Source organism: Gobius niger (assembly GCF_951799975.1).
Source record: "Gobius niger genome assembly, chromosome: 2".
NCBI classification, from domain to species: domain Eukaryota; kingdom Metazoa; phylum Chordata; class Actinopteri; order Gobiiformes; family Gobiidae; genus Gobius; species Gobius niger.
The window spans coordinates 1,517,324-1,544,960 of NC_136853.1; the positions used below are offsets into that span (position 1 = coordinate 1,517,324).

Below are 27,637 nucleotides of genomic sequence, written 5' to 3' on the forward strand. Positions count from 1 at the left end.
GGTGGTGGTAAACTACGTTTGTAGCTTCAGTTTCCCCTGGGGGAGACTGTCAGAGGCGCTTTCGCGACTACACACGTCTGCACCAACGGACCCTCTGACACCACCATACATTCACTCACACACTTCATTCATCCTGGCCTATTGTGCATGTTTTTAGTGGTAGGGGAAACCGGAGTACCCGGAGGAAACCTACGCAGACACGGGGAGAACATGCAAACTCCACACAGAAAGGCCCGTCCAGGTGGGAATTGAACCCGGACCTTCTAGCTGTGAAGCGAGAGCACTAACCGCTGCGCTACCGTGCCGCACCTGTGTGCAGGTTTCCATGTATCTCTCCATGTCCAGGGGCATGCGGGATAGACCATCTGCATCACGATTGGCTCTACCGGGTCGATACTTGATTGTGAACTGGAAATCTGCGAGTTCAGCGACCCAGCGGTGAGTGGTGGCATTTAGCTTGGCTGTAGAGAGCACATATGTAAGGGGGTTGTTATCAGTGTAGACGAGGAAAGGTGGAGAGTAGTACAAATAGTCCCTGAAGCGCTCACATATGGCCCACTTGAGGGCCAGGAACTCCAACTTTCCCGAGTGGAGGTGGTAGTTTTTCTCTGGGGCGGTCAGAGTCCTGGAACCATTGGCAATTACTCGTAAATTTTCCTGCTGCCTCTGGTAAAGTACCGCACCCAGCCCCTCCTGGGATGCATCACAATGTAGAAGGAACGGTTGCTCAAAGTCAGGATATCCCAGGACTGGTGGCTGTGACAGGAAATCAACAAGCTTGCTGAGGACTTGTGCATGTTCAGGTGTCCACGTAACAGGGTGAGAGGTTGGGAGCTGACCTCCTTTTGCCTGTTTTCTTTTGGCGGTCTTTTTCTGTGCTTGTGTCGGTTTGACTGTGTTGTCTTTTGCAAGGAGATCATAGAGAGGAGTGGCGATGCGTGAGAAGTTAGGAATATAGCTTCTATAATAGGAGATAAATCCTAATAGTTTCCTTACTTCCCCCACTGTAGTAGGTGTCTTCTCCTTTAGCGACTGGACCGGAGCGACATCTGCAGGGTCCATTGTGTATCCATCCTTAGTGACTAGCCTCCCCAGAAATCTCACTTGATTTTTAAAAAGTTCACACTTTCTGGGTGTAAGCTTCACTCCGTGGGTCTCATAGCACTGCAGGACACTTTTCAAATCATTGAGGTGATCTTCAAATGTTTTGGAGTGGACTAGATTGTCGTCCAGGTAAGGCAAGCAAATCTCATCTCGTAACCCCACCAAGCACTCCTGCATAGACCTCTGAAACTCCGCAGGGGCTGAGGATAATCCAAACGGGATTCTCACCCTCTCATATAATCCCCATGGAGTTATGAATGCAGTGAGTGAACGACTTGACTCCTCCAGGAAGCCCTGGTGATAGGCCTTGCCTTGGTCCAACACAGAAAACCAAGAACTTCCTGTCAGGGTGTTGAGCATGTCTTGTATGCGAGGTATGGGATGGCCGTCCGGGATAGATTTTCTGTTTAATTCCCTGTAGTCACAGCACAGACGGAGACTATGAGTATGGAGATTTTGATTTCTTTATCCAGCCTCTGTTCAAGAGATCTTCCAGGTACTCTTTAACCTCTTTATGGAGTGGCTTCGGTACAGAGATGTAAGTCCGACGTACTGGAGTGGAGTCATTGAGGCGGATCTTAAGCTGCAGTGAGGGTATGGTTCCTACATCTTGTTCATCCCTCGCAAAAACACTACTCATCGCTCTCAGCAGTTGTCTCACTTTAGGTCGTTGTGATGGGTCGAGATGATCAAGGGGAACTGGGGGGTCCCATACGCTCTCGTTTCGCTTGTGTGCCTTGCTTGTTGCTGGTGGTGAGACTGATTCACTTGTTTGTATCGTTATTTCTGTCCGTTTCATTTCCACTGCCCTTGTGTTTGCAGGATATATTTTCTTTACTGTCTGTGTTTGTCCTAGTGCAGTTCGAGGAAGTAGGAGGATTTCATGTGCTGTGCGGTTGGTAATAGGCAGAGTGACACAGGACCGTGTTCCTCGTTGCAGTCGGACTACACTCTCCTGCACCTCCAAGTCCTCTGGGAGGTGCAAATGGGAAGTGGGTTCAAAGAGAACATCTTGCTGTTCGGGGAGTGAACCAGTCCTCACATTGCACTTGACAGCTTTTGTTTGACCTGCAGGAATAGTTATCAGTTCTTTTCCTGTTTTTACTATGCCTTCACTTAGCAGCTCCTCTTTGTTCCTCATCACTTTTAGCAATACTTCCGTTTTCTTGCAGTCAAAGCTGCACTGACAGCATTAGTTATGGCACGTGGCGGGTGTATGCCTCTCTCCAATAGGTGCTCGATTACATTAAAACCAATGATGGGTTCTTCAGCTATTCCTTCTTGGTCAGTTACCAGCACTGGCACTTGCAGCTCTAAGGGAGTGGCTTCTGAGGCAGGCAACTCAAACGTGACTTCTACCCACCCAGCAAACGGAATGGGAGTTTGGTTGACAGCTCTCCCATCAAGTATGCCAGGACCCAGGATTTCAGACAGACTTCTCACCATTGCATGTGGAATATTTTGCTGTCTCCATCTTTCATTTATGAGGCAGACTTGAGAGCCTGTATCCCACAATGCCTTTGTCTCTTGCCCATCAAACCGGCAGATGATCATGTGCCTTTTTCCAATCAGGTGGAGGAGTTGGGCCTTTCGGTGTGGTGAGATGAGATTGATGCTCACTGCTGCCCTCTCTCTTTCGTGGGTGTCAGCTGCCACTTTTGCTTCAAGATACTGGATGCTGTCAGTAATGAGTGCATGCATATCATTTTGTTTGGGCTGGGGAGCCAGTGATGATGGGAGTGTAGTTACCGTATTGGCTGACAAATCTATTGGCTCAGATCTGTCCATGGGCTTTCTTCGGGCTCTACATCCCCGTGACAGATGACCACTCTGTCCACACTTAAAACAATGGTCACACTGCTCCTCTTGGTTCTGCTCCTGACACTTCTTGCAACCGTGTCTCTTGCTTGGGCGATGCTGAGGGGAAACCCTTTTGGATTCATGGATGGCACTCTTTATTTCAGCAATCTCCCCTTTTAGCTGGCTGATGACATCAAGCAGCTCCGACTCTCTGCGGGTCACTGTGGGTTGAGTCTTGGTCTTTGGATATGCAGTAGATGACAGTTCACGGCCTCCAACTGCACCAATCTCTGCCCCCTGTACTGCTTGATTTTCTGCTTTTATTTCTCTGATTCTTGGTTCTTTGCTGTGTTTCTTAAACTTTTGCTGCCTTTCCCATTCTAGACTCGCTGCTTCATTGGTCTTGGCAATAAGAACATCATCAGTGACGGCTGGATTATCAAGGTGGCTTTTGATTTGGTATTTCACGTTGTCATTGATTAATCCTGTGCCGACAGCTCTGAGGAACTTCTTTTGTATTAGTTCAGTACTGTACTGTTCATCTGCACCTGGCTCTCTGGATGATGCTAAGAGGCGCTCCTTGAGCTCAATTGCTCTGAACAAGAAGTTCTGTGGGGACTCGTTGTGCTCTTGGGTGATGTTAATCAACCTGTGATAGAGGTCAGTTGAACTATCTTCTTTGTAATGCCCCTTTAAGATGGTGCGGAGTTGAGAGAGCGTTAGGTCTGTTTTGATTTCTAACATGTCTCTAAGACTCAGGCCTGGGCTTACAGCTCTTATGACAGCTTCAACTATCTCAGTTTCACTGTGACCCTTTTTCAGTCCCATTTCAACTTGATGAATCAGATTGGAGTATGATAACTTGTCCCTCTGACCTCTCTCGCCAATTTGACCATTGATTTTGAATTCCCTGCGGATTATGAATTCAGGCGGCTGAGTTGGCTGTGAAGTACCTGTTGTGGGACCATTAGATGTACTTGACACTTGGTTGGCAGCCCTAGTTGTGAGTTTAGCCATTTCTTCCTCTAACTGCTTTGTTGCCATTTGAAAGCTTAACTGGAGGGCTGCATACTGCTCTTTAATGCTGGCCAATGCTGCTGCATCTGGATTAACATTTTCTGTTGCGGCCTGGTTTCTTTCAGCTCCCCCTCTCAAGAATTCTCCAACTTTTATCAAGCGAGGAAGAAATGCCTGCGCTGCTTCATCTTCCCCATCTTCTATAGCTTTGTCAACTGCTTCACTTATGGCTCTGATCAGCGTGTGCTTCCTTGTCAGGTTTTCAGAAGAGATTTTGGCGTGCTTGCAAACCTCATGTAGCTGCTCGCAATTCAGTTCCACCAGAACTTCACTGAGTCGGTCCTGTAGAAGCTCAAACTCCTTTGCTTGCATCTCTCTCTCTCTCTGATCCCACTTCTGACACCAGTTTTTGTTGCACACTTGATGAAGAATGAACTCAGAGTGTGACTCTCGATGGTTTTATTATCTGCGAACACAACATGACAAAAACCGTAAATGTTGTGCGAGATGTTGTCTGCCGTTTGACAGTAGCAGAGCTTCTGTTTATTCTACGCAGACGCCCGCAGTTCACGTGAAGGTACCTCCCCCTTGTGGTCGATTGTATGAATTACACTTTCTGCACATCTAAAGGGCTGGCTCAGTATTAATGTACTTTAAAAATAAATAGAAATAATACAAGGAAATAAACAATGATGAATATGACAAAAACACACCAATGATGAAATATGAAGACTTTTGAGGGGTGGCCTATTTTCAATAGTTTCTTTCTATGTCCATTCTTCGTTATCCCCACACTAACCACAGTCCTGTCAGCATGGTGGATGTTTCTGATACACCTGAGCTGAAGAAAACTCCACCAGAAGTGCATTTATACAAATAATGTCTGACTCCAAACACACAATAACTTACATTGATTGAAGTAAATCATCAATGCAGTTTAATATAAATATAGCAAATCATAAAATCTGATCAAGAATGTAAGAAAAAGACTGTCAAATACCTACAAAAAAGAGCGCCCTCTGCTGTATTTTCAGTGCACATACCTTCTTCTACGTCAGCACTAAAGAGCGTTTTCTGTTGCTGAGGCGTTGGTAAGGTCAGATTTAACCACATTTTTGACGTTTTAATCATACTTTCTCCAGCTGATATTTATGGGTGTAAAACTGTGATAATTTCCTACACACGGGTGTTATTGCACCAAATCAAGAAGAATTATAAAAACTTGACAACCTGTCACATGCACAGGAAGGTCTGGGGATCCTGGAGCCCCCTACAGGCGGGCGTAGGTACTGCAGTGCTCAGCAAGATGTTCTGGGTCACTGAAAGGTCAAGTACCCATTCACTTCTCCTTCACTTTTGACATATAAAGTTGCAAAGTGCAGCTTTAATGCGAGATGGGAGGACAGATGATCCGAGGCTTGTAAGTGAAGACGTTTCCGTGGTTACAAGGCCAGCTCTTCGGACTCTCTATCGGCTGAATTTATTACATTTGTGCTTTTTTCATCTTGTAATCACGTGATCCTGACATCATGGGTAAATCATTAGTTTGTTGTTAATTAATTAATTAATTAAATGTAATTAATCCTGTTTCTTCTCGGTGTTTTCATGAGTCCTTAATAAACTTGGTGTGTTTATGAGCGGTGCTGCCATCCAGTGGCAGTGCAGGGAAATCACATTATTAGAACCTAGTGCACATTCATAATGTGTTTAATCGACTTGAAAATTAAGAGTTTTATCATGATTTTTGACAATCACAACACAGATTTGAAATGATCCAGGGCTCTGCTTTAGACGCTCCACAGCGCCCCCTCTGGGCAGCAGTGTCATCCACGGTGAAGTGGTGGAGAAGAACAAACAAACACAGACTCCATTTGAAACACGGTCATTACAGGAAACTGAACCGTTTCACTGAGAGCCTTTTAACTTCACAGGTTTATGTGTGAAAGATAAAAACAAACTGCAGAACATCGTTAAACAAAGCCCTCCGGCAGGGGTGGGCAACGTCAGGCCCGGGGGCCAAATACAGCCCTCCAGCACAGAACCTCTGGCCCTCAAGATGATTTTGAGAAACATTCTGTCACAAATCAGAAAGTACTTTAACATTTTTAGGGTTAAATGGGAGAAATACTGTCAATACACCCAATGAGGTCATACCATGTACAACTCTGGCATTTGTAAAAAGAGCCCTGGAAAAATAATAATTTTAAGGAAAAAATGACAGAAACCTACATGAATTATGAGATTCCATCTAAAGTCTGAGTAGATTTGGTCTGGTCTTAGATCAGATAAAACATCTTATCACCAATGGAACAAGTCATTATTCTCTTAAAGGAATAGGCCACCGTTTTTACATACTGAGATATGTTCTTACCTAACCTTAGTCGAGTTAATATATCCCCGTCTGGTCTTTGTCCGTGCGCTCACACATACGCAGCCTCTCCCACATGTCACATAGCTCCAAAAAAGCTCACGATAGAAGCTACCAAGCTCTTCCACGTGTTCCCTATTTAAATAAAGTTACGTGAAGTGTTTTCATGCAAAGTATATTTACACAGAAATGTAACATGTGGATTTTATAAGCAGATAAAAAGGGGGACTATATTGTGAGGCGTAATGATACGACTTCCCCGCTCACTTCCGTCAATAGAAGCTGCGTGACTTGTAGAGCTGCAGAGAACAGTTGAAGAAGCGTGGATAACTTGTGAACAATGCCTTTTACGTGCATCGTGCCGGGCTGTGATAACAAGCAGAAAGTATATAGTGTAGTAATGTTTCACACATTTCCAACTCACCCCGGACGACGACACAGGACTCAGGAGCTCCACCATGAGGTAGGAATGCGAGAGCACTTTCCCAAAATATATTTTCTGCTTGTTGTACAAGTCACGCAGCTTCTACTGACGGAAGTGAGCGGGGAAGTCTTTAGGAGTTACTGCGCGGACGTTGTGCTCCTGTATCATTACGCCTCACAATATAGTCCCCCTTTTTATCTGCTTATAAAATCGACATGTTACATTTCTGTGTAAATATACTTCGCATGAAAACACTTCACGTAACTTTATTTAAATAGGGAACACGTGGAAGAGCTTGGTAGCTTCTATCGTGAGCTTTTTTGGAGCTACATGACATGTGGGAGAGGCTGCGTATGTGTGAGCGCACGGACAAAGACCAGACGGGGATATATTAACTCGACTAAGGTTAGGTAAGAACATATCTCAGTATGTAAAAACGGTGGCCTATTCCTTTAACAGATTATATTGTGTAATTGCAAGTGAAAAACAAATCTTTTTAAAAGTAGTTCATTTGTCTGATTTCAGAGTGGGTTTTGTGCTTGTTCCATTGACATTAGCCTTTGTATCTTTCTCTTAGATTCGTCCAAACAGACTGAAATTCAACATAAAGAACCTTTATTCGAGCAAATTTAAGTCATTTATCTTATTTAAGACGCTCATTTCCCAGTGTAGAGCTTTACTTTGGCCCTCGGTCTTTTTACACTGAAAAAAATGGCCCTCCGTTAAGAGAACTTGCCGACCCCTGCGCGACCCCTGCGCGACCCCTGCCCTACAGTCTCTGTGGGCGGAGCCTGAGTGCGTCCTGGGTCGGCCTCTCCAGACTTTACACTCAGGCCTTCTGGACGTCGTTTTCATGGACCTTTTCAGAAAACAAATGTTACCAACTCTGTCTCTGAACTGTTGAATTCTGAAGGGAGTTTAACCCCTTAACTCCCGCCTGAACCGACCACATTTTCTCCAGTTTGGCTTTACCCCAATCCAAAAGCTTCTGGAAAAAAGGTGAGAAAATAGAAACAAAACTGAGACGAAAACAATGATGGAAATGTGACAAAAAATTGACGAAAAATTGATGAAAAAAATGACAAAAATTAAATTACAAAAAATGACAAAAAAAATGACAAAAATGAGTTTTAAACCCAATAAAAAAATGATGGAAAAAAAAAAGTGCTGACGTGAGGAAAAAGCTCCTCCGGGTTCAGGCGGGAGTTAAGAGGTTAAGAGACATGACCTTTTTGAAATGTGTTTTTTATCATCCATCGTCTGTTGTTCTGTGGAAAAGAAATGATTTTCACACAAAAAAAAAAACACAGAGCCTTAAAGTCCATTATTTTAATTTGCAATATTTTTTTAAAACAACGATCATTTCCGACGCTTGGATTCGCTAAAAGAACTCTCTCTCGCACCGAAAACCTTCCTGTACATTTGTTTCTCTTTCCTGCTCGAGCCTTTTCAAAGTAAAAGCGTTTGTGGAGGATGTGCGGCGGCCGCTGAGCGAAGGCGCTGAACCTCAAATCAAAGTGTGTCGTTGGCGTTTCGGTACAAAGGGTTTGGTTGATTTGAAAAATGACATAAAATTTGGGGGAAACAGCCGTAAAAAGATACAATCAGGAGGTCTCAGCTCACGAGCGACAGGTCTGAACACGCGCTGGGAAAACAAACCGGCGTTTAAAACCTCTGCAACCAGACTTGATTAGTTTGAGAGAAAACAACACAATTTCATGTCTTTAAATAAAATGGCTAATCGGTCCGTGTACCCAGTGTGGCTCATGCTTCGTCCTGTGTGAACCTCAGCGTGTTAGGCTCAGAGGCGCCATCTGGTGGTGACAAAGCATCACAGCAACGAGCCTGAAAAGGTGAACTTCTCATTCACAAATATGAACCAGATGGAGCTGTTTAACCAGTGAGAGTGAGTTTAGAAAGAGGGAAACGGCCCCGGATAATGAGAACAGGGACGCATCAGGGACACAAACGCCCAAACAGGAAGTCACTGATTTAATAAAGGACGGTGTGACCATAACATGACACTGAAGGATTCCTGCTTTTGTTTATCAGCAGTGTTACTTTTGACAACACGTTTTATTTTAGTTTTAGTCTTTTGGCTAAAATGTAGTTTAATTTCAGTCAAGATTTAGGCAAAAAAAACGTTTCAATTTTAGTCTAGTTTTGGTCGACTTTGCATTAATAATATTGATTCTAATCATATTTAATGTTGTTCCTCTGCTTCATGTTTCTGCTCCACATGAACAAAGCTCAGAGCTGATCCTTTAAACATGATCTGAGGCTCTTTCAGACGCTCAATACAAGTTTGGATGATTTTAGTCTCTCCTTTTCATTTTTATTTAGTCTCATTTTAGACTAAAACATCTGGACATTTTAGTCACAGTTTTAGTCTCATGAGAAACTTTTCATTTAGTTTTAGTCCAATTTTAGTCACAAAAATATAACTTTGACTAAAATTAGGACTAAATATTTTAGTCGACGAAATTAACACGGTTTATCAGTGGATCAAGTCAAAGAACTCGACCTCCTGACCCCGTGACCCTGACCGGGCGCCCTCTTCACCAACACTATCAAAGGCCTCATGAAGGACTAACCTCAGTCACTTTACTTTACACGTTTTCTATTGAATCATTTTGTTATCAGGGCAGAACTGCTAACCTGCTGCTCGCTGCTGCCCCCTGCTGCCTGCTGCTGCCACCTGCATCGGTGCCTCGGCTCGTTTAGCCCATCACTAATGTAAACTAATAGGAGGGAGGGGGCGGGGCACAATTCATGGCGACGCCCACGCGAACTTCCAGAACAAGGTGAATAGAAAAGGTCAAATTAAAGCCATTCTGAGTGATTTAGTTTCATAAAACATGCTCTGTTTCTGGATTTTAAGTTGAAACTCGGTGAAACTAAAGATCCGTGAAGGTTTGATTGTGAAACAAAAGCGACACTTGGTACACGGACCCTAACGGTCATTATTGCACATAGAGCAGAAGACAGTAATACTATTTTTGCTTTGTCTCGATATCGAAAAATCTAAATAAAACACGCCTTCTTCCTCCCCAGAAAGCACTTGACGGAAAATCTTTCAAAAAAACAACAACAAAACAACAAACAGCTCGGATGAATCAACAAGGACTCTTCAAAAGTAAAGCACGCCGCCTGGAACGAGGACGCCGCCGGAGCCACCGCTGGAGCCGCCGCTTCCTGTTTGCTCGCCGGCGTTTCCGACACCCGTTTCGGCTCCTCCTGAACCGAAACCTCGGGGAAAATCAGCTCATCCTGAAGCTCAGAACCAGGAGAATCTCACCACCGAGTTACTTTTAACCTCTGTCAATGTATTTGCCATCGCTTTAGCATGCCAAAGCTAGCATGCTAAAGCTAGCGGCAGCTAATCAAGGCGGGGTCTGAAGCGGTGAATGAAATACCTAAAGTACTCTGAAGTAATCTGAGACTTTGTGTGAGTTGTTTGTGTTGATGGAGGATCTGAGGATTCTCAACACTTTGGGTCAGGCTGTTTTACTCTAGTTTATTCATATTTAGGTCAGAGCTGCTACTGTAGTGTTTCCTCAGTGTTCACAGATGTGAGCCAGGGTTCATTTTGACAACAGATTTTAATTTAGTTTTAGTCTTTTGACTAAAATGTAATGTAATTTTAGTCAAGATTTAGTCGAAAAAATCTATTCAATTTTAGTCTAGTTTTAGTCGACTAAATTTAGGACTAGTTTAGTCGACTTATATTTATAATATTGATTATAATCATATTTAATGTTGTTCCTCTGCTTCATGGAGCTGCTCCTTTGGCAGTGATTTTACATATCGTTAGCCACATAGCATAATTGCTTAACTCATTTTTGTTTTGCTTTTGGAAAACATGGAAAAAAGACGTTTTATAGGAAACACATTGTTTTTCTCATATTGCCATTTTAACAATACAAAATGACTTAGGCAGTTTTGCTCTGTGGCGAACGACATGAGGCTCTTTCAGACGGTCAACAGAAGTTTGGATGATTTTAGTCTCTCCTTTTCATTTTTATTTAGTCTGATTTTAGTCGACTAAAACATCTGGACATTTTAGTCACAGTTTTAGTCTCATGAGAAACTTTCAATCTAGTTTTAGTCCAATTTTAGTCGTTAAAAATATCACTTTGACTAAAATTAAGACTTAACACTGATGTGAGCCACACGTGTGTTTATCCTGTGAAGCTAAATGCTAACCGGTAGCATGCTAGCGCCTTGTGCAGCTTAAACACTGACTCAGTCATTCATTTATAACCTGAGTGGAGATATTGTCACATGTTGTAGTACTGCATAGTTTGGTATTCAAAATGGCCGCCGGAACTATGTGTGATGTCATTGGAAACGCCTGTGTACGTGGCAGGAAAGATATTGACGATATTTCTCAAATTTTTAGAGGCATTTGAGCTTATTTGTGTTATAATGTTCCTCAAATGCATGTTGCCCTGATTTCTTTTTTGGATTTAAAGCTCGATGTCGGTGGAAGCGCCGGCGCCTGCAGCTTTATCCTCGAGCTAACACGTTAGCCTTTCTACGGCGGCTCTCCGGCGGAGTCCAGGCGGCGTCCTCGTCCCGGGCGGGCGGAGTGGACGTGTGAATTACGAATAGACAGCCCAGCAGAGAGGATTGTGCTAGAAATTACAAGTGCATATGTTTTTTTTTTACACTACAGTCACGCCTGTGCTATTCCAACGCTCTGTCTTTTGTCGTTTTGTCGGACGATAAAAAAATAGGAACCATCTGGGATTCTTGCTACATCAGGAAAAAACACCCCCGAGTTCATGTTTTCTCTGGTTTGAATGTGCAGAAGAACGAAGGCTGTGGGGGGAGGAGGTGGAGGAGGCGGCTCCTGAACCGCGAGTTTTCCTCCCGCCGCTGTTTGAGAAACGTCGGAAAGAACTTGGGCAGTGTCCGAAGAGGAGGAGAACGAGTTTGTGGCTTTAGTTTAAAAAAAGAAAAGAGTTGGATTTTGGATTTTGCAGGAGCCGCTGACGGTTTTTTGGACGATTTTTCTTTTGGATCAAACCGGGCCGTTTGCAGAGACCTCCACCGGGGGCGCTGCAGGCTCCTCTCTGGTGAGACAAAGGAACAGCGTTAAAGCACAGGTTTCATGTGTCACTGAGGGCCTTCAGTTTAGCAGGAAGTAGAACTCATGAATTTAAAAACATTTCCCTTCAGTGCCCCTTACTGCTGGTGTGTTCTTTCTGCTGGTGTGTTCTTACTGCTGGTGTGTTCTTTCTGCTGGTGTGTTCTTACTGCTGGTGTGTTCTTACTGCTGGTGTGTTCTTACTGCTGGTGTGTTCTTACTGCTGGTGTGTTCTTACTGCTGGTGTGTTCTTACTGCTGGTGTGTTCTTACTGCTGGTGTGTTCTTTCTGCTGGTGTGTTCCTTCTGCTGGTGTGTTCTTTCTGCTGGTGTGTTCTTACTGCTGGTGTGTTCTTCCTGCTGGTGTGTTCTTACTGCTGGTGTGTTCTTACTGCTGGTGTGTTCTTTCTGCTGGTGTGTTCCTTCTGCTGGTGTGTTCTTTCTGCTGGTGTGTTCTTACTGCTGGTGTGTTCTTCCTGCTGGTGTGTTCTTACTGCTGGTGTGTTCTTACTGCTGGTGTGTTCTTACTGCTGGTGTGTTCTTACTGCTGGTGTGTTCTTTCTGCTGGTGTGTTCTTACTGCTGGTGTGTTCTTGCTGCTGTTCTAGGAGAAAGAACCCGGCCCTATATGTGACACGGGGCTGAATAGTAGAGCTAAAGCTGGTGTTACTCACTTCCTGTCGGCCTCTGATCTGACCGCGGCGTCCTCAGATAAAGCCAGTTTGTCCAGCGCCGCAGAGACGTCCTCACTGCAGCAGAAACACACAGTCAACAGTCTGTGAGCGAGAGGATGGACCTCACACCTGCTCTCACACCTGCCCTCACACCCGCTCTCACACCCGCTCTCACACCTGCTCTCACACCCGCCCTCACACCTGCTCTCACACCCGCTCTCACACCCGCTCTCACACCTGCCCTCACACCCGCTCTCACACCCGCTCTCACACCTGCTCTCACACCCGCCCTCACACCCGCTCTCACACCTGCCCTCACACCCGCTCTCACACCTGCTATCACACCCGCTCTCACACCTGCCCTCACACCCGCTCTCACACCCGCCCTCACACCTGCTCTCACACCCGCCCTCACACCTGCTCTCACACCCGCCCTCACACCTGCTCTCACACCCGCTCTCACACCCGCTCTCACACCTGCCCTCACACCCGCTCTCACACCCGCTCTCACACCTGCTCTCACACCCGCCCTCACACCCGCTCTCACACCTGCCCTCACACCCGCTCTCACACCTGCTATCACACCCGCTCTCACACCTGCTCTCACACCCGCTCTCACACCTGCTCTCACACCCGCTCTCACCCGCCCTCACACCCGCTCTCACACATGCTCTCACACCCGCTCTCACACCCGCTCTCACACCCGCTCTAACACCTGCTCTCACACCTGCCCTCACACCCGCTCTCACACCTGCTCTCACACCTGCTCTCACACCCGCCCTCACACCCGCTCTCACACCTGCCCTCACACCTGCTCTCACACCTGCTCTCACACATGCTCTCACACCCGCTCTCACACCCGCTCTCACACCCGCTCTCACACCCGCTCTCACACCCGCTCTCACACCTGCTCTCACACCCGCTCTCACACATGCTCTCACACCCGCTCTCACACCTGCTCTCACACCCGCTCTCACACCCGCTCTCGCACCCGCTCTCACACCTGCTCCCACACCCGCTCTCACACCCGCTCTCACACCCGCTCTCACACCCGCTCTCACACCCGCTCTAACACCTGCTCTCACACCTGCTCTCGCACCCGCTCTCACACCCGCTCTCACACCCGCTCTAACACCTGCTCTCACACCCGCTCTAACACCTGCTCTCACACCCGCTCTCACACCTGCTCTCACACCTGCTCTCACACCCGCTCTAACACCTGCTCTCACACCCGCTCTCACACCCGCTCTCACACCTGCTCTCACACCCGCTCTCACACCCGCTCTCACACCCGCTCTCACACCCGCTCTCACACCCGCTCTAACACCTGCTCTCACACCCGCTCTCACACCTGCTCTCACACCTGCTCTCACACCCGCTCTAACACCTGCTCTCACACCCGCTCTCACACCCGCTCTCACACCTGCTCTAACACCTGCTCTCACACCCGCTCTCACACCCGCTCTCACACCCGCTCTCACACCTGCTCTCACACCCGCTCTAACACCTGCTCTCACAACCGCTCTCACACATGCTCTCACACCCGCTCTCACACCCGCTCTCGCACATGCTCTCACACCCGCTCTCACACCTGCTCTCACACCCGCTCTCACACCTGCTCTCACACCTGCTCTCACACCCGCTCTCACACCTGCTCTCACACCCGCTCTCAAACCCGCTCTCACACCCGCTCTCACACCTGCTCTCACACCTGCTCTCACACCTGCTCTCACACCCGCTCTCACACCTGCTCTCACACCCGCTCTCACACCTGCTCTCGCACCTGCTCTCGCACCTGCTCTCACACCCGCTCTCACACCCGCTCTCGCACATGCTCTCACACCCGCTCTCACACCTGCTCTCACACCCGCTCTCAAACCCGCTCTCACACCTGCTCTCGCACCTGCTCTCGCACCTGCTCTCGCACCTGCTCTCACACCCGCTCTCACACCCGCTCTCACACCCGCTCTCACACCCGCTCTCGCACATGCTCTCGCACCCGCTCTCACACCCGCTCTAACACCTGCTCTCACACCCGCTCTCACACATGCTCTCGCACCCGCTCTCACACCCGCTCTAACACCTGCTCTCACACCTGCTCTAACACCTGCTCTCACACCCGCTCTCACACCCGCTCTCACACCCGCTCTCACACATGCTCTCACACCCGCTCTCACACCCGCTCTAACACCTGCTCTCACACCTGCTCTCACACCTGCTCTCACACCCGCTCTCACACCCGCTCTCACACCTGCTCTCACACCCGCTCTCACACCTGCTCTCACACCCGCTCTCACACCTGCTCTCACACCCGCTCTCACACCCGCTCTCACACCCGCTCTCACACCTGCTCTCACACCTGCTCTCACACCTGCTCTCACACCTGCTCTCACACCTGCTCTCACACCCGCTCTAACACCCGCTCTCACACCCGCTCTCACACCCGCTCTCACACCTGCTCTAACACCTGCTCTCACACCCGCTCTCACACCCGCTCTCACACCCGCTCTCACACCTGCTCTCACACCCGCTCTAACACCTGCTCTCACAACCGCTCTCACACATGCTCTCACACCCGCTCTCACACCCGCTCTCACACCTGCTCTCACACCCGCTCTCACACCTGCTCTAACACCTGCTCTCGCACCTGCTCTCGCACCTGCTCTCACACCCGCTCTCACACCCGCTCTCGCACATGCTCTCACACCCGCTCTCACACCTGCTCTCACACCCGCTCTCAAACCCGCTCTCACACCTGCTCTCGCACCTGCTCTCGCACCTGCTCTCGCACCTGCTCTCACACCCGCTCTCACACCCGCTCTCACACCCGCTCTCACACCCGCTCTCGCACATGCTCTCGCACCCGCTCTCACACCCGCTCTAACACCTGCTCTCACACCCGCTCTCACACCCGCTCTCACACATGCTCTCGCACCCGCTCTCACACCCGCTCTAACACCTGCTCTCACACCTGCTCTAACACCTGCTCTCACACCCGCTCTCACACCCGCTCTCACACCCGCTCTCACACATGCTCTCACACCCGCTCTCACACCCGCTCTCACACCCGCTCTCACACCCGCTCTAACACCTGCTCTCACACCTGCTCTCACACCTGCTCTCACACCCGCTCTCACACCCGCTCTCACACCTGCTCTCACACCCGCTCTCACACCTGCTCTCACACCCGCTCTCACACCTGCTCTCACACCCGCTCTCACACCCGCTCTCACACCCGCTCTCACACCTGCTCTCACACCTGCTCTCACACCTGCTCTCACACCTGCTCTCACACCTGCTCTCACACCTGCTCTCACACCCGCTCTCACACCCGCTCTCGCACCCGCTCTCACACCTGCTCTCACACCCGCTCTCACACCCGCTCTCACACCCGCTCTCGCACCTGCTCTCGCACCCGCTCTCACACCTGCTCTCACACCTGCTCTCACACCTGCTCTCACACCCGCTCTCACACCCGCTCTCACACCCGCTCTCACACCTGCTCTCACACCCGCTCACACACCCGCCCTCACACCCGCCCTCACACCCGCTCTCACACCCGCTCACACATGCTCTCACACCTGCTCTCACACCTGCTCTCACACCTGCTCTCACACCTGCTCTCACACCCGCTCACACATGCTCTCACACCCGCTCTCACACCCGCTCTCACACCCGCTCACACACCCGCTCTCACACCTGCTTTAACACCCGCTCTCACACCTTCTCTCACACCTTCTCTCACACCTGCTCTCACACATGCTCTCACACCCGCTCTCACACCCGCTCTCACACCCGCTCTCACACCCGCTCTCACACCCGCTCACACACCCGCTCTCACACCTGCTTTAACACCCGCTCTCACACCTGCTCTCACACCTTCTCTCACACCTGCTCTCACACATGCTCTCACACATGCTCTCACACCCGCTCTCACACCCGCTCTCACACCCGCTCTCACACATGCTCTCACACCCGCTCTCACACCCGCTCTCACACATGCTCTCACACCCGCTCACACCTGCTCTCACACCCGCTCTCACACCTGCTCTCACACCCGCTCACACACCCGCTCTCACACCTGCTTTAACACCTGCTCTCACACCCGCTCACACACCCGCTCTCACACCCGCTCACACACCCGCTCTCACACCCGCTCTCACACCTGCTCTCACACCCGCTCTCACACCCGCTCTCACACCCGCTCTCACACATGCTCTCACACCCGCTCTCACACCCGCTCTCACACATGCTCTCACACCCGCTCACACCTGCTCTCACACCCGCTCTCACACCTGCTCTCACACCCGCTCACACACCCGCTCTCACACCTGCTTTAACACCTGCTCTCACACCCGCTCACACACCCGCTCTCACACCCGCTCTCACACCCGCTCTCACACCCGCTCTCACACCCGCTCTCACACCCGCTCTCACACCTGCTCTAACACCTGCTCTCACACCCGCTCTCACACCCGCTCTCACACCCGCTCTCACACCTGCTCTCACACCCGCTCTAACACCTGCTCTCACAACCGCTCTCACACATGCTCTCACACCCGCTCTCACACCCGCTCTCGCACATGCTCTCACACCCGCTCTCACACCTGCTCTCACACCCGCTCTCACACCTGCTCTAACACCTGCTCTCGCACCTGCTCTCGCACCTGCTCTCACACCCGCTCTCACACCCGCTCTCGCACATGCTCTCACACCTGCTCTCGCACCTGCTCTCGCACCTGCTCTCACACCCGCTCTCACACCCGCTCTCACACCCGCTCTCACACCCGCTCTCGCACATGCTCTCGCACCCGCTCTCACACCCGCTCTAACACCTGCTCTCACACCCGCTCTCACACCCGCTCTCACACATGCTCTCGCACCCGCTCTCACACCCGCTCTAACACCTGCTCTCACACCTGCTCTAACACCTGCTCTCACACCCGCCCTCACACCTGCTCTCACACCCGCCCTCACACCTGCTCTCACACCCGCTCTCACACCCGCTCTCACACCTGCCCTCACACCCGCTCTCACACCCGCTCTCACACCTGCTCTCACACCCGCCCTCACACCCGCTCTCACACCTGCCCTCACACCCGCTCTCACACCTGCTATCACACCCGCTCTCACACCTGCCCTCACACCCGCTCTCACACCCGCCCTCACACCTGCTCTCACACCCGCCCTCACACCTGCTCTCACACCCGCCCTCACACCTGCTCTCACACCCGCTCTCACACCCGCTCTCACACCTGCCCTCACACCCGCTCTCACACCCGCTCTCACACCTGCTCTCACACCCGCCCTCACACCCGCTCTCACACCTGCCCTCACACCCGCTCTCACACCTGCTATCACACCCGCTCTCACACCTGCTCTCACACCCGCTCTCACACCTGCTCTCACACCCGCTCTCACCCGCCCTCACACCCGCTCTCACACATGCTCTCACACCCGCTCTCACACCCGCTCTCACACCCGCTCTAACACCTGCTCTCACACCTGCCCTCACACCCGCTCTCACACCTGCTCTCACACCTGCTCTCACACCCGCCCTCACACCCGCTCTCACACCTGCCCTCACACCTGCTCTCACACCTGCTCTCACACATGCTCTCACACCCGCTCTCACACCCGCTCTCACACCCGCTCTCACACCCGCTCTCACACCCGCTCTCACACCTGCTCTCACACCCGCTCTCACACATGCTCTCACACCCGCTCTCACACCTGCTCTCACACCCGCTCTCACACCCGCTCTCGCACCCGCTCTCACACCTGCTCCCACACCCGCTCTCACACCCGCTCTCACACCCGCTCTCACACCCGCTCTCACACCCGCTCTAACACCTGCTCTCACACCTGCTCTCGCACCCGCTCTCACACCCGCTCTCACACCCGCTCTAACACCTGCTCTCACACCCGCTCTAACACCTGCTCTCACACCCGCTCTCACACCCGCTCTCACACCTGCTCTCACACCCGCTCTAACACCTGCTCTCACACCCGCTCTCACACCCGCTCTCACACCTGCTCTCACACCCGCTCTCACACCCGCTCTCACACCCGCTCTCACACCCGCTCTCACACCCGCTCTAACACCTGCTCTCACACCCGCTCTCACACCTGCTCTCACACCTGCTCTCACACCCGCTCTAACACCTGCTCTCACACCCGCTCTCACACCCGCTCTCACACCTGCTCTAACACCTGCTCTCACACCCGCTCTCACACCCGCTCTCACACCCGCTCTCACACCTGCTCTCACACCCGCTCTAACACCTGCTCTCACAACCGCTCTCACACATGCTCTCACACCCGCTCTCACACCCGCTCTCGCACATGCTCTCACACCCGCTCTCACACCTGCTCTCACACCCGCTCTCACACCTGCTCTCACACCTGCTCTCACACCCGCTCTCACACCTGCTCTCACACCCGCTCTCAAACCCGCTCTCACACCCGCTCTCACACCTGCTCTCACACCTGCTCTCACACCTGCTCTCACACCCGCTCTCACACCTGCTCTCACACCCGCTCTCACACCTGCTCTCGCACCTGCTCTCGCACCTGCTCTCACACCCGCTCTCACACCCGCTCTCGCACATGCTCTCACACCCGCTCTCACACCTGCTCTCACACCCGCTCTCAAACCCGCTCTCACACCTGCTCTCGCACCTGCTCTCGCACCTGCTCTCGCACCTGCTCTCACACCCGCTCTCACACCCGCTCTCACACCCGCTCTCACACCCGCTCTCGCACATGCTCTCGCACCCGCTCTCACACCCGCTCTAACACCTGCTCTCACACCCGCTCTCACACCCGCTCTCACACATGCTCTCGCACCCGCTCTCACACCCGCTCTAACACCTGCTCTCACACCTGCTCTAACACCTGCTCTCACACCCGCTCTCACACCCGCTCTCACACCCGCTCTCACACATGCTCTCACACCCGCTCTCACACCCGCTCTCACACCCGCTCTAACACCTGCTCTCACACCTGCTCTCACACCTGCTCTCACACCCGCTCTCACACCCGCTCTCACACCTGCTCTCACACCCGCTCTCACACCTGCTCTCACACCCGCTCTCACACCTGCTCTCACACCCGCTCTCACACCCGCTCTCACACCCGCTCTCACACCTGCTCTCACACCTGCTCTCACACCTGCTCTCACACCTGCTCTCACACCTGCTCTCACACCCGCTCTAACACCTGCTCTCACACCCGCTCTCACACCCGCTCTCACACCTGCTCTAACACCTGCTCTCACACCCGCTCTCACACCCGCTCTCACACCCGCTCTCACACCTGCTCTCACACCCGCTCTAACACCTGCTCTCACAACCGCTCTCACACATGCTCTCACACCCGCTCTCACACCCGCTCTCGCACATGCTCTCACACCCGCTCTCACACCTGCTCTCACACCCGCTCTCACACCTGCTCTAACACCTGCTCTCGCACCTGCTCTCGCACCTGCTCTCACACCCGCTCTCACACCCGCTCTCGCACATGCTCTCACACCCGCTCTCACACCTGCTCTCACACCCGCTCTCAAACCCGCTCTCACACCTGCTCTCGCACCTGCTCTCGCACCTGCTCTCGCACCTGCTCTCACACCCGCTCTCACACCCGCTCTCACACCCGCTCTCACACCCGCTCTCGCACATGCTCTCGCACCCGCTCTCACACCCGCTCTAACACCTGCTCTCACACCCGCTCTCACACCCGCTCTCACACATGCTCTCGCACCCGCTCTCACACCCGCTCTAACACCTGCTCTCACACCTGCTCTAACACCTGCTCTCACACCCGCTCTCACACCCGCTCTCACACCCGCTCTCACACATGCTCTCACACCCGCTCTCACACCCGCTCTCACACCCGCTCTCACACCCGCTCTAACACCTGCTCTCACACCTGCTCTCACACCTGCTCTCACACCCGCTCTCACACCCGCTCTCACACCTGCTCTCACACCCGCTCTCACACCTGCTCTCACACCCGCTCTCACACCTGCTCTCACACCCGCTCTCACACCCGCTCTCACACCCGCTCTCACACCTGCTCTCACACCTGCTCTCACACCTGCTCTCACACCTGCTCTCACACCTGCTCTCACACCTGCTCTCACACCCGCTCTCACACCCGCTCTCGCACCCGCTCTCACACCTGCTCTCACACCCGCTCTCACACCCGCTCTCACACCCGCTCTCGCACCTGCTCTCGCACCCGCTCTCACACCTGCTCTCACACCTGCTCTCACACCTGCTCTCACACCCGCTCTCACACCCGCTCTCACACCCGCTCTCACACCTGCTCTCACACCCGCTCACACACCCGCCCTCACACCCGCCCTCACACCCGCTCTCACACCCGCTCACACATGCTCTCACACCTGCTCTCACACCTGCTCTCACACCTGCTCTCACACCTGCTCTCACACCCGCTCACACATGCTCTCACACCCGCTCTCACACCCGCTCTCACACCCGCTCACACACCCGCTCTCACACCTGCTTTAACACCCGCTCTCACACCTTCTCTCACACCTTCTCTCACACCTGCTCTCACACATGCTCTCACACCCGCTCTCACACCCGCTCTCACACCCGCTCTCACACCCGCTCTCACACCCGCTCACACACCCGCTCTCACACCTGCTTTAACACCCGCTCTCACACCTGCTCTCACACCTTCTCTCACACATGCTCTCACACCCGCTCTCACACATGCTCTCACACCCGCTCTCACACATGCTCTCACACCCGCTCTCACACCCGCTCTCACACCCGCTCTCACACCCGCTCTCACACCTGCTTTAACACCTGCTCTCACACCCGCTCACACACCCGCTCTCACACCCGCTCACACACCCGCTCTCACACCCGCTCTCACACCTGCTCTCACACCCGCTCTCACACCCGCTCTCACACCCGCTCTCACACATGCTCTCACACCCGCTCTCACACCCGCTCTCACACATGCTCTCACACCCGCTCACACCTGCTCTCACACCCGCTCTCACACCTGCTCTCACACCCGCTCACACACCCGCTCTCACACCTGCTTTAACACCTGCTCTCACACCCGCTCACACACCCGCTCTCACACCCGCTCTCACACCCGCTCTCACACCCGCTCTCACACCCGCTCTCACACCCGCTCTCACACCTGCTCTAACACCTGCTCTCACACCCGCTCTCACACCCGCTCTCACACCCGCTCTCACACCTGCTCTCACACCCGCTCTAACACCTGCTCTCACAACCGCTCTCACACATGCTCTCACACCCGCTCTCACACCCGCTCTCGCACATGCTCTCACACCCGCTCTCACACCTGCTCTCACACCCGCTCTCACACCTGCTCTAACACCTGCTCTCGCACCTGCTCTCGCACCTGCTCTCACACCCGCTCTCACACCCGCTCTCGCACATGCTCTCACACCTGCTCTCGCACCTGCTCTCGCACCTGCTCTCACACCCGCTCTCACACCCGCTCTCACACCCGCTCTCACACCCGCTCTCGCACATGCTCTCGCACCCGCTCTCACACCCGCTCTAACACCTGCTCTCACACCCGCTCTCACACCCGCTCTCACACATGCTCTCGCACCCGCTCTCACACCCGCTCTAACACCTGCTCTCACACCTGCTCTAACACCTGCTCTCACACCCGCTCTCACACCCGCTCTCACACCCGCTCTCACACATGCTCTCACACCCGCTCTCACACCCGCTCTCACACCCGCTCTCACACCCGCTCTAACACCTGCTCTCACACCTGCTCTCACACCTGCTCTCACACCCGCTCTCACACCCGCTCTCACACCTGCTCTCACACCCGCTCTCACACCTGCTCTCACACCCGCTCTCACACCTGCTCTCACACCCGCTCTCACACCCGCTCTCACACCCGCTCTCACACCTGCTCTCACACCTGCTCTCACACCTGCTCTCACACCTGCTCTCACACCTGCTCTCACACCTGCTCTCACACCCGCTCTCACACCCGCTCTCGCACCCGCTCTCACACCTGCTCTCACACCCGCTCTCACACCCGCTCTCACACCCGCTCTCACACCTGCTCTCGCACCCGCTCTCACACCTGCTCTCACACCTGCTCTCACACCTGCTCTCACACCCGCTCTCACACCCGCTCTCACACCCGCTCTCACACCTGCTCTCACATCCGCTCACACACCCGCCCTCACACCCGCCCTCACACCCGCTCTCACACCCGCTCACACATGCTCTCACACCTGCTCTCACACCTGCTCTCACACCTGCTCTCACACCTGCTCTCACACCCGCTCACACATGCTCTCACACCCGCTCTCACACCCGCTCTCACACCCGCTCACACACCCGCTCTCACACCTGCTTTAACACCCGCTCTCACACCTTCTCTCACACCTTCTCTCACACCTGCTCTCACACATGCTCTCACACCCGCTCTCACACCCGCTCTCACACCCGCTCTCACACCCGCTCTCACACCCGCTCACACACCCGCTCTCACACCTGCTCTCACACCTTCTCTCACACATGCTCTCACACCTGTTCTCACACCTGCTCTCACACCTGCTCTCACACCTGCTCTCACACCCGCTCTCACACCTGCTCTCACACCTGCTCTCACACCTGCTCTCACACCCGCTCTCACACATGCTCTCACACCCGCTCTCACACCTGCTCTCACACCTGCTCTCACACCTGCTCTCGCACCTTCTCTCACACATGCTCTCACACCTGTTCTCACACCTGCTCTCACACCTGCTCTCACACCTGCTCTCACACCTGCTCTCACACCTTCTCTCACACATGCTCTCACACCTGTTCTCACACCTGCTCTCACACCTTCTCTCACACCTGCTCTCACACCTGCTCTCACACCTGCTCTCACACCTTCTCTCACACATGCTCTCACACCTGTTCTCACACCTGCTCTCACACCTGCTCTCACACCTGCTCTCACACCCGCTCTCACACCTGCTCTCACACCTGCTCTCACACCCGCTCACACACCCGCTCTCACACCTGCTTTAACACCTGCTCTCACACCCGCTCACACACCCGCTCTCACACCCGCTCACACACCCGCTCTCACACCCGCTCTCACACCTGCTCTCACACCCGCTCTCACACCCGCTCTCACACCTGCTCTAACACCTGCTCTCACACCCGCTCTCACACCCGCTCTCACACCCGCTCTCACACCTTCTCTCACACCTGCTCTCACACCTGCTCTCACACCTGCTCTCACACCTTCTCTCACACCTGCTCTCACACCTGTTCTCACACCTGCTCTCACACCTGCTCTCACACCTGCTCTCACACCCGCTCTCACACCTGCTCTCACACCTGCTCTCACACCTGCTCTCACACCCGCTCTCACACATGCTCTCACACCCGCTCTCACACCTGCTCTCACACCTGCTCTCACACCTGCCCTCACACCTGCTCACACCCGCTCTCACACCTGCTCTCACACCTGCTCTCGCACCTTCTCTCACACATGCTCTCACACCTGTTCTCACACCTGCTCTCACACCTGCTCTCACACCTGCTCTCACACCTGCTCTCACACCTTCTCTCACACATGCTCTCACACCTGTTCTCACACCTGCTCTCACACCTGCTCTCACACCTGCTCTCGCACCTGCTCTCACACCTTCTCTCACACATGCTCTCACACCTGTTCTCACACCTGCTCTCACACCTGCTCTCACACCTGCTCTCGCACCTGCTCTCACACCTTCTCTCACACATGCTCTCACACCTGTTCTCACACCTGTTCTCACACCTGTTCTCACACCTGCTCTCACACCTGCTCTCACACCTGCTCTCGCACCTGCTCTCACACCTTCTCTCACACATGCTCTCACACCTGTTCTCACACCTGCTCTCACACCTGCTCTCACACCCGCTCTCACCCGCTCTCACCCCCGTTCTCACACCCGCTCTCACACCCGCTCTCACACCTGCTCTCACACCTGCTCTCGCACCTGCTCTCGCACCTGCTCTCTGCTGTGCTGTGCTGCGCTGCCGTCTGCTGGGCGTTGCTTTGGACGGGGGGCTGCTCCTCTGAGTTGGACCCGCCCGAGGAGCCCCCGTCCTGGGCCTGTGCGGGCGCCGTGGACCCCGGCTCCTCCTGAGACGCTGGAGGCTCGGGTTTGGCTTCTGTCGCCGCGGCGACCGGCGAGCTGCACCGCGGTTCACCGTCCGCTCTGAGGAGGAACGACAGAGGTTTTATTTAGAGAAATCAACAGGTCTGAGGTTCTGTGGTCTCAGGTTACTTAAGACTTTTTAATACGTCTTTAATCCCACCACGGTGACACTGGAAAACATCTGTACCCAGAGAAAGGCTGGAAACATCTGTACCCAGAGAAAGGCTGGAAACATCTGTACCCAGAGAAAGGCTGGAAACATCTGTACCCAGAGAAAGGCTGGAAACATCTGTACCCAGAGAAAGGCTGGAAACATCTGTACCCAGAGAAAGGCTGGAAACATCTGTACCCAGAGAAAGGCTGGAACTCGGTGAAGTTGGCCCAGCCCGTGCCCTGGCTCTTGTCCCCAGACGAGTCCCACTGCACTGGGCTCTGAGCCGCCGTCGGCCCCGCGGAGTCTCCGAACGTGGCCGTCCATCCGGGACCTGGACAGACGGGTTTCCTGTGTTACTGACGTCTAGTTAGTTATATCTAGTTTTATCTATAGCATAAGGAATGTCAGCATGTCACAGTAAACAGGAGGACTGAACCAGGGACATGGGATATTTGTGCTGAGAAAACTTTAAAATAGGCTTTAAAATGCTGTTTTACACAAAAACATGATACTATGATGTCTCTGTGGCCACAGGCCTGAACACAAAACTCAAGGGCTTCAGCCTTCAGTCTCTCACATGTTTGAAGCCTATACCTTTAAGTGTAATGTCAGTAAATTGTTGTTCTATAAAGTTACGTTGGAATAGACTAAATGGCTCGAGCTCCACCTTTCACTAGAACCAGTTTAACTCGTCTCCAAAGCTGCACATTTATAATGCGTGAATCCAAATGCGCGCGGCTAATTAGCATCATTAATTCGGCGAAAACGGCGTGTGCGACCTGTGGCTTTGTCCCTGTATTGGCCTGAGGCTCAATTATAATAAACATGTGGAAAGAGAAACTTTAGAGGTTAAAACGAGGAGAGAAGGAGCTCTGACTCTGACTCAGCTCAGGCAGAGGCAGGACTCGCCTCATGTTTAACTGTCATTTATGACAGAAAGTTTCCTCTAAGCTCCGCTAGAACAGGCTAGTGTTAAATAAAAGCACATTAGAGCGAGGCCAGACTAATATCTGTCATTCATTACAGAGTCCACCTCCTCAAGTCACTGCTGAGCTGAAGCTGGTGCTGAACACCGGTGTGTGGGCTGAACCATTTGGCACATGCGCAAAATTCTGTGTAGCAGCCGCTGTATTTTACCCGGTTGTTCAGTTCTTATAGTATCAATTATGAGGAAACTTAAAGTACAATACAGAACACTTTCTGCAGCATTATTGAGGGCCCCTCCCCTGCTCTGGGCCCTGGGTACTCAGTTCCCTTTACCCCCCCAGTCAGACGCCCCTGTGCAGCACTACAACATGTAACAATATCTCTACTCAGGATGAAAATGAAAGACGACTGACGGTGACATTTTTATCATTGCTCAACAAGAAAACAGTAAAAACACGTTTGTGTGAAGAAACCAGTGAGTCAGTGTTTAAGCTGTTAGCATGCTACCAGTTAGCATTTAGCTTCAACAGCTCAGCTCTGACCTCTCCAAGAGAAAGCCCTGGACCACAAACATCGAGCCTTAGATACAACATGTGACAGAGGTCAGAGCTGTTACTGTAGTATTTCCTCAGGGTTCATAGATGTGAATCACACATGTGTTTATCCTGTTGATGCTAAATGCTAACCGGTAGCATGCTAATGTCTTGAGCAGCTTAAACACCGACTCAGACTGAGACTCTGTCGACATCACAGAGAAAGGTTTTCTGTTCCCTCTTTGATGTGTTCATTTAGTCTTCAGAGTGGAGCAGATCTTTAGTAAGTCCTGCTGTAGCTCCACAGACGGAGCTGCTGCGTCTGAGCCACATTTGTTGGTTCTAACACATAAACGTGCGACTCTGGGGCCGTGTTTTTACTGTTTTCTTCTTCAGCAATGATTACGAGTTACGCCACTGTCACTCAGTCATCTTTCATTTATATCCTGAGTATTGTTACTGTTGCAGTACTGCATGATGCTACTTCAGTATTCAAAATGGCCGCCGGAACTATGCGTGATGTCATTGGAAACGCATGTATTAGACATTTTTGGTAGGGAATAATGTTCTTTCTTGTTACAGGCGACGCTGCTGCGGCCTGTGGAGCTTCTGTTACGCTGTTTTAGGACTTTCTCCTGAACAATACTTTTTAATTGAAGTAAAATAACATAGGTATTGAAAAAAGTACCGTTAAAGTACTGGTAACTGGACTCACCCGTCTCCATGTTCTCGTTCTCCTCGTCAGACCCGGATCCCTCTCGATCTCGGCCGTTCTCCAAACTGCTCCTGGATCCGCCCTCTGACGACTGGGACACTCCAAACCTGCGGCACACGGGCGGATGTGGTGATGACCAGCAGAGGCTCCCGTCGTGCCCTGACAAACTGAACTGTGTCCAACCTGGTCCTGGATTTGGCTTGTGTTGCATAGTTGATCTCCTTCTCCTCCCAGATGTCCTCCTCCTCCTCGTCGGCGTCGTCGAACTGCCGGATCCGCTCCTTACAGCAGGCCTCGAAGGCGGCGGCGTTGGCCTAAAGCAGAAACGCTTCGTCAGAGTCAAAGGCCACGCACTGGGTGAACTCAGACCAGGGCCTCCTGCACTTACACTGTTGTCGTCGGCGTCCAGGTTAAAGTTGATTTCAGCGATTCTGTCGAAAGTGGCACTGAAAGACAAACGGGTCCTCGGTGATTACGGAGAACACACGGGTGCAATCCTTAACTATGCATCTGCTCTGACTGAGGTCAAGAGAACATTGGTGCTGAGCTCCAGGTCAGACAAACCTCTCCAAGAGAATGCCCTGAACCGCCCTCAAACATCTCGCCTGGGACACAAGTGAGAGCTGTTATTGTACTTTCTCCTCAGACGT

General features: G+C 52.4%; 1 protein-coding gene across 1 annotated transcript in view; it reads right to left on the reverse strand.

Annotated features, from left to right (window-relative positions):
• Positions 1–11,739: 11,739 nt before the first annotated feature.
• Positions 11,740–27,637, reverse strand: part of LOC306959967 (serine/threonine-protein phosphatase 6 regulatory subunit 2-like) — a gene marked incomplete at its 3' end in the record, with an annotated part of 58,542 nt that continues 42,644 nt past the window's right edge. Inside the window, exons 17-23 of the mRNA XM_079552225.1 lie at positions 27,376–27,433; positions 27,171–27,301; positions 26,988–27,094; positions 25,008–25,143; positions 24,509–24,718; positions 12,478–12,552; positions 11,740–11,791 (exon numbers count right to left, since the gene is read on the reverse strand). Of these exons, the coding sequence (XP_079408351.1) occupies positions 11,740–11,791; positions 12,478–12,552; positions 24,509–24,718; positions 25,008–25,143; positions 26,988–27,094; positions 27,171–27,301; positions 27,376–27,433 (769 nt within the window). The remainder of the gene's footprint in view (positions 11,792–12,477; positions 12,553–24,508; positions 24,719–25,007; positions 25,144–26,987; positions 27,095–27,170; positions 27,302–27,375; positions 27,434–27,637) is intronic.